The 6,923-nt window shown below is 39.6% G+C and overlaps 1 protein-coding gene across 1 annotated transcript in view; it reads left to right on the top strand.

Moving 5' to 3' along the window:
• Positions 1-6,923, top strand: part of LOC109967270 (NT-3 growth factor receptor-like) — a 410,435-nt gene that overhangs the window by 371,214 nt on the left and 32,298 nt on the right. Inside the window, exon 16 of the mRNA XM_020612721.1 lies at positions 3,727-3,970. Within this exon, the coding sequence (XP_020468377.1) occupies positions 3,727-3,970 (244 nt within the window). The remainder of the gene's footprint in view (positions 1-3,726; positions 3,971-6,923) is intronic.

The following is a 6,923-nucleotide window of genomic DNA, read 5'->3' as shown; positions in this document are numbered from 1 at the left end:
ACCTCATTCAAATTGTAAGACATATAAGCAAGGAGAATGACTGTATTAGAAAATAACCAGGGCTCAGTAATGCACAATAATCAATACAGCTGTAATCAGGTAAGATAAAGTTATGAAAGGTAACTAAAGGGAACTAAAGGCATGAGAAGTAACTAAAGCTGATAAAGTAACTAGAGTCTATAAGACTCAAATCTTACAATCTGACATTTATTACAAGTACCGTTATCGCCAAAGGAGGCAGAGGAATAACTGAACATGCGACACTCCGAGCAAGAGAAAGGAGGAGAGGAACAGGGGGAAGCCATTGCTCTAAATTAAGCTACAATCTTAGCTGGCTTCTAAGCTAGCCAACCAAAAGTAGCAGATTAAATCTGGTAATTAGCAAGAGCTTTTGCAACACCAGTGCTTAAGTGGTGCAAGCGTATTTTGTTACTCAAAAATTCAGATGAACTTAGAAACTGTAAGTTTAATTCCTAAACAATCTGGGAGCAAGCACAAACACGGTTCAGGCGCCAAAAACAGGAAATGAGTACAGTTACCGCAGAAGCAGGAAACAGCAGTCCGTCAAAGGTTTTCAAGTGTAAGTCCGTGTGTGTGTGTGTCCTTGCATGGGACAGGGATTCAGTGAGTCTCTGTACCTCAGATGCAAATTTCAGCTCAATAATTGTATTTCCATTAAAGTGCTAGCATCAATTCATTCAGCACACATCTACTTTAGCCACCACATGTTGCCCTCCAAACTTCTATTTAAAAAAAAGAAAAAGAAAACTAGCTAGGGTTGCTACTCTTCAAGGCTAACCGGGAAAGTCATTATGCTAACGTTAGCTGTATCACTGTGATATTTAATGAATATGGTTTGGTCCAATATGCTAGACTTTGTGCCGGGATGTCTTGAGGTGTCACAGATGCAGCATCGGTTGCTGTTTACTATGACACTTGAGATAAAACAATAGATTGATGTTTCTGGCACCATTTGTTAGTTCTGATGCCCTACCATCATATCAGGCTTTTATTGGGCTTAAATCATGAACTGGGTATTAGAGACTTACCATTCAGGAAAGCTGAAAAGACACACACTTCAGTCACACATGCACAGAGACACCGTGACTACTGACTTGCATTTGCATTTAACATAATCACAGCTCTCCTTCCTACTCTCATTCTGTCTGTCTGTCGACCATCTCACTGTCTTTAAAAACACTACTAGTGGTATTTAAACATAATGGTCACCATTGTGTGGTGTACATCACATATACCCAGGCTATAAACCACTCTGTGACTGGAAGAGAACAGTGAAACAACGCATTGTCCCACACAGTTATAAAACATTCTGGATTCATCCTCACCTACCCCCTTCCCTCACCTGGTAAAAGTCTTTCACAGAGGTCATCAAGGAATTCCAATAGGTGCTTAGTGATGGGTGCCCCAGTGAAGAGTTACACATTTGTTAAATTTTATTTTATTTCATTTTTTTATTTAATACTGAATTATTTATATAAGTGCATGACAGTGATATACACATTTAATAAGGATCCCTTTTTTGATTTTTGAAGAGTTGTGAGCAACATACTATGTGTGGGACATTTTACTGTGGGAAAAAGTGTTAAAACGCGACACACAATAGTAAATCTACTACAAAATTTAAACGCCAAGCCTTTATGAAATTAGCAAAGACATATAAGTAGCAATGCAAATGAAACAACAAATCTGAGAGTATAAATTCATTCACGATTCATATTTGAGCTGTTATTCTTGAAACCTGAGCAAATTCAATTCACAAAAGAAGGCTGTGAGATACAGCTTGTTAGAATCTAACCTCTTTGTCAGAAATTAACCCAATTCTTTTGTTGGAAGCACGAGAAGTGACGACAGGAGAGGACTGTTTAAAATCAACGGAGAGTTTACTGCATGTTTGATCACAGGTAGGCCTTACAGTGCTGGGATCAGAGAGATAGCGCTCCCGCAGGAGTTCCATCCACTGACCCCCGAGTCATGATTTCACAATACATTTATGCATTTTGGGCTGGGTCCGCCCCAAACAAAGATCTCGCGAAACCAGGTGTGTAAGTGTTGTCATGTGACTTTCTAGGCGGCAACCAAACAATGGGTTTTCTGTGCCGCAGACCCCCCATCTGTGTAATCCCATTACATAACAAAGCAGGACCTTCTGCGTGCAGACACTGAGTGTACACAGAAGTTAAAGTGATCAGTTTATACTTCAGTATCACCTGACTCCCATCAGCACAAATGGAATTAAATGTATTAAAGTAATGAAGGCTCAGTAATTCTGGTCAATCATCAGTACAGTTTTACCATGTGTAAGCAAGGAAGGTAAACATATGAAAAGTACCTGAAAGACAATGATGAACAGAAAAGTAACTAAAGATTATAAAGTAACTAGGGCCTATAAGAATCAAGTCTTGCACTATTCTCCATTTAATGTAAACCGGAGCCTCTTTGTCTAGGTGTGTGTGTGTGTGTGTGTGTGTGTGTGTGTGTGTGTGTGTGTGTGTGTGAGACAATAAGCTGACGTATCACCTCATTCAAATTGTAAGACATATAAGCAAGGAGAATGACTGTGTTAGAAAATAACCAGGCCTCAGTAATGCACAATAATCAATACAGCTGTAATCAGGTAAGATAAAGTTATGAAAGGTAACTAAAGGCATGAGAGGTAACTAAAACTGATAAAGTAACTAGAGTCTATAAGACTCAAATCTTACAAGCTGAAAATAAACATAAAATGAAATAGTGTGAGGTGTGGTTAAACCATGAATATGAAATCGATGTCTTCAACAATGACCAGTGCTCCATCTGATGCAATTGCAGGAAACCTTTTTCCAACTAGTGTTCATGTCAACAGTCTGTACTCCAATCAAAAACAGAACTGTTTTTACATACTGTACCTCCGGTTTTTACCTTGATGTCCCACTTTAAAGCCAAGCTTTGTTTTCAGTTCAGAGTTAGCTGCAGAGACTTAATCACTTGAAATAGGTTAGTTACAGTGAATATAAAGCCGTATGCACTGTTTAACAGTTGAGTTAGCATCACAAGTTGCAAAAATGTCAAGTTACATTTCATTGACTGATGGCAAGGCTGTCTCATTCTCTGATGTGAGAGATTTCCTGAGCTTTGAAAGGCTTTATTCCATTATAAAGCCTCGTCCGGTTCTTTCAAACCAGGAACTCCGAGGGACGACTCAGACCACTTGAGTATATAAAAAATATAACCGTGCTGGTTTATTCAAAGAGTCACAGGCAAGAATTCACACTTCCAGTCCAGAGATCTTCCAACCCCCAGCCTGCCAAAAGCAGCCCGGAAGCAGAAAGACCCCGAACCAAGCATTGCTATACAATATTAATCCTTTCTGGGCTGTCGAACCGTGACGTCACCCGATAAGCAAGCCTTGCAGCTGCTATAACGTTTAGCCAAAACATGAGGAAAAGTCAAGGTGCGTGACTGTTGTTTTCGTGGTGTGTATCTAAAACAATTGGACATAACCTTACACATTAAGACAAATATTAAGACTAGCATTACAGTTGACACTAACAGCAGTTTTCCTGTAACCTTGACGTGCCTGCAGTCTGCACTGCAGGCTGAATAGCTAACAGCCTAAGCTAGTCACCCTGTCTGCACTAAACATTCCTAGACAACAAATCTCTGAATATCTATCTAACTAAAAAATAACCTAACAGCTTCTAACTCACTTTATAACTTCCTCCTCAGAGCCCATGGGCCAGATGCCATGATCCTGGTGGATGGGCTACCTCTGCAGACCAATGGGGAGCTGGGTCTGTCCCAGATGCTTCACATAGCGAGTCAGATTGCAGCTGGGATGATCTACTTGGCGTCACAGCACTTTGTGCACCGTGATCTGGCGACCCGGAACTGTCTGGTGGGAAATGGGCTTCTGGTGAAAATAGGAGACTTTGGCATGTCCAGAGACATTTACAGCACAGACTATTACAGGGTAAGAACATGTCTGCTTGTTCCATGCACTGCACATAAATGAACACATTTACACTGGTGGTGGGCAGAGATGTAACTGTGGAGGCTCTTCAGTCTCAAAATAATAACACACTGAAAACTGGACATGGCAAAAATTACTTCAATGTATGGTTTTTAATCTCCACAGTCTGGATATAAAGGTGCACTGTAATAACTGAACTTTGCCAGCTACTAGGAGATTATATATGTGTATATTATGCCATCCCTGGTAGGCGCAGCACTCTCTTTGGTACAGTGCCGGGTTTGAATTAGGGTTGCGTCAGGAAGAGCATCCGGCATAAAACACGTGCCAAATGTCAACATGCAAGTCGTCAGTGTGATGATTTGCTGTGGTGACCCCTAAATGGGAAAAGCCGAAAGTGACTTTCATATATATATGTGTGTGTGTGTGTGTGTGTGTGTGTGTGTGTGTGTATACAAACAACCTACAATTTCTAAGCAGATAAGACTATTTAATAAAAAATGGAATTTGGGCCATGAAACCTGCAAAGAGCACCCCAAGAGGTCAATGGGGCTACAGTAGCTCACTGCAGGCAAACTTTATGGTACCATCTGCTGCGTAAGACTGCTCATACCTAGGGATGAATTAAAGTGGAATTAATCTGATGGAGCAGAGTCCTTTTTTTCTAAAGTTGGAGTTTACTGTTAGAGCAGCTGATAACAGCACAACCCAGTAAATTTAGGTGATTTGTAAATGAAAAAACACCAGCTGTCTTAAACAAAATTTGATCCAGTTTTAATAGTTTCCACTGTTAAACTAACATTTGGCATGTTGATGGCTATATAGGTGAAGCCCTGCATTGCAGCATTTTTGAGTATGAGTGAGATCTTACTGCAGTAATAGAGTTTTGTTAACTTTTGCCTTGTTTGATTAGTTTATAGGGCTCAGATAAATCAAATAACTGAATCAGAAACCACAAATGGATGGTTAACTGCGCATCCTTAAAAATGTTTGTAAAGTGTATTTTCTGGTTTATGTCTATGATTAAAGTAATGTTTATGAAGCAGCATGACATACATACTGTATATGAGATGCTTCTTTCATTTCCCAGGATTTGCACCTTTGATTAGGGAGATGTTCACTGTCAAATTCCATGCCATGGCAGCTAGTTTATTTAGCCTGCAGCTGTTTGTTTTAAGGCTCTGTAATGTTGTAATGAGTCCCAAATCCTCTATGAGATGTTAATTTTCTCATGTAGGTCTCACATAGAAAAAAATGAAAAAGTCTGGCATTATGTTTCTTGCCTGTCTAAAAAAGGTTAGTCGTCATAAACGATGGCAACAGCGGCTCAGAGGGATTTTCAAAGGACTCTCTCACCACTGTAATTGGTGTCATGGGAAAAAAATTGTATTTAGCAGTAAATGTCAATGACTCCATTGAGTCCCATGCTCCTAAGTAGCTTCTGTGGAGTGTTTACTTTTTAATGGCTGCTCCAGTGTCTCAGCAGGGTTACTAGTAGACGGTAGCAGAAAGGGCTGACTGATTCTCTTTTAATTTGAACACTTAACAGCAGTGAACTGGTTCAGTGGTTCAGTTTTGCAGACAGTGTTTTACATTATGCTGCACTACACTAAGGTACTGGTTAGTGCACATAAGCAATATAAACAAGGGACAAATAATGTTGAGTTGCTCAGATTAGATTTCTTGTATATTCATTGTCAGTGTTCACTTAGTCTGAAAGACAGAATGCACCAAGAAAGAACAATACACACACAAGCCACAGACCAGGTGCAGGCAGATAATCTTTTCATATCATCACCATTAAAGCTAAAGTATTTTGTGTAAATGCCGTATGAATATGGACCTGAGCAGAGAGTGCTGCCTGTTGGGAATCTAGTGGTTAATGAAAAGGAACATCAAAACTTAAAGGTTTGGCTGATGTCAGATGAAAACTGCAAGTGTCTTAAACTCAAAAATCTAGTCATATTTTATTATTCAGAACAAACCTTATGAAAAGAAGACAACCAGTAATGTGTCTTTCTATCTCTCAATACTTCCTGTATACTTTGTCTCTGGCACTCAGCTCTGAGTCCATTGCATCCATCCATCCATTAGCTGTACCGGTTCATATAAATGTTATTTTGTTAAAAAATTAAAATAAAGACATTGAGTAATTTCCTAAGCCAGTTGGTAACAATTTTTATCAGACTTTACTCAAACAGGAGAAAATAGTGCACTTGCTGTTGAGTATTTTCAGCTGCAAATTAATTCACATAGTGAGTATTTGTGGCAGCAGGACAGTGTGTGTGTGTGTGTGTTCATGACAATAAGGGAACATGCTGCCCAGTGCAACGGTTTCATTTATGGACAACAATGAAGCTCTGTGACACAGAGGGATAAGATACAGTATATCAGGTTTTGATACACACACGCCATTTACTGTTGATACATGGGATATGTTAACTGTATGACTGTATATAGAGGAACTGTACATGAACCAGAGTTTCAACACCACTCACTCTCAGAAAAGAGATTTAAAATTCCCAAAAAACATTCTGCAGAGACAGATTTTATTCACCTCACAGGAGAGGAGAATCTAATTTTTTTTGTTTTCACATCATGCCACCTTTTTAATACAGTGCCAGACGTGTTTTATTTTCAGTGGCTTTTCCTTTGTCATTGGATCTCTCTGTAACAAACTTAGCTATTCATGTAAAGTCTGCTGCTGCCTGTGTTTAAATGATGAACACATATGAGTGGGTGGAGCTGTGAAACCAAGCCAACTGTAATTCTCCGTTGAAAGATATTTTCCCAGTTCTCTTAACCAGGGACTCAGAGAGACAAGGCGGTCCAAGTGGATACAAAAAACCATGCTGGTTTATTCAAAGGATCACAGGTAAAATTAACATTACACGTCCGGGTATCTTCCACCTCCAATACTGCGCGCAGGCAGATGAAGAATGAAAAGACCCCG

The sequence above is a fragment of the Monopterus albus genome, unplaced genomic scaffold (genome assembly GCF_001952655.1).
Source record: "Monopterus albus unplaced genomic scaffold, M_albus_1.0 scaffold127.1, whole genome shotgun sequence".
Lineage (NCBI taxonomy): Eukaryota > Metazoa > Chordata > Actinopteri > Synbranchiformes > Synbranchidae > Monopterus > Monopterus albus.
Note: the sequence above shows the minus strand (reverse complement) of the source record. Positions and strands in the feature narration are given on the sequence as shown.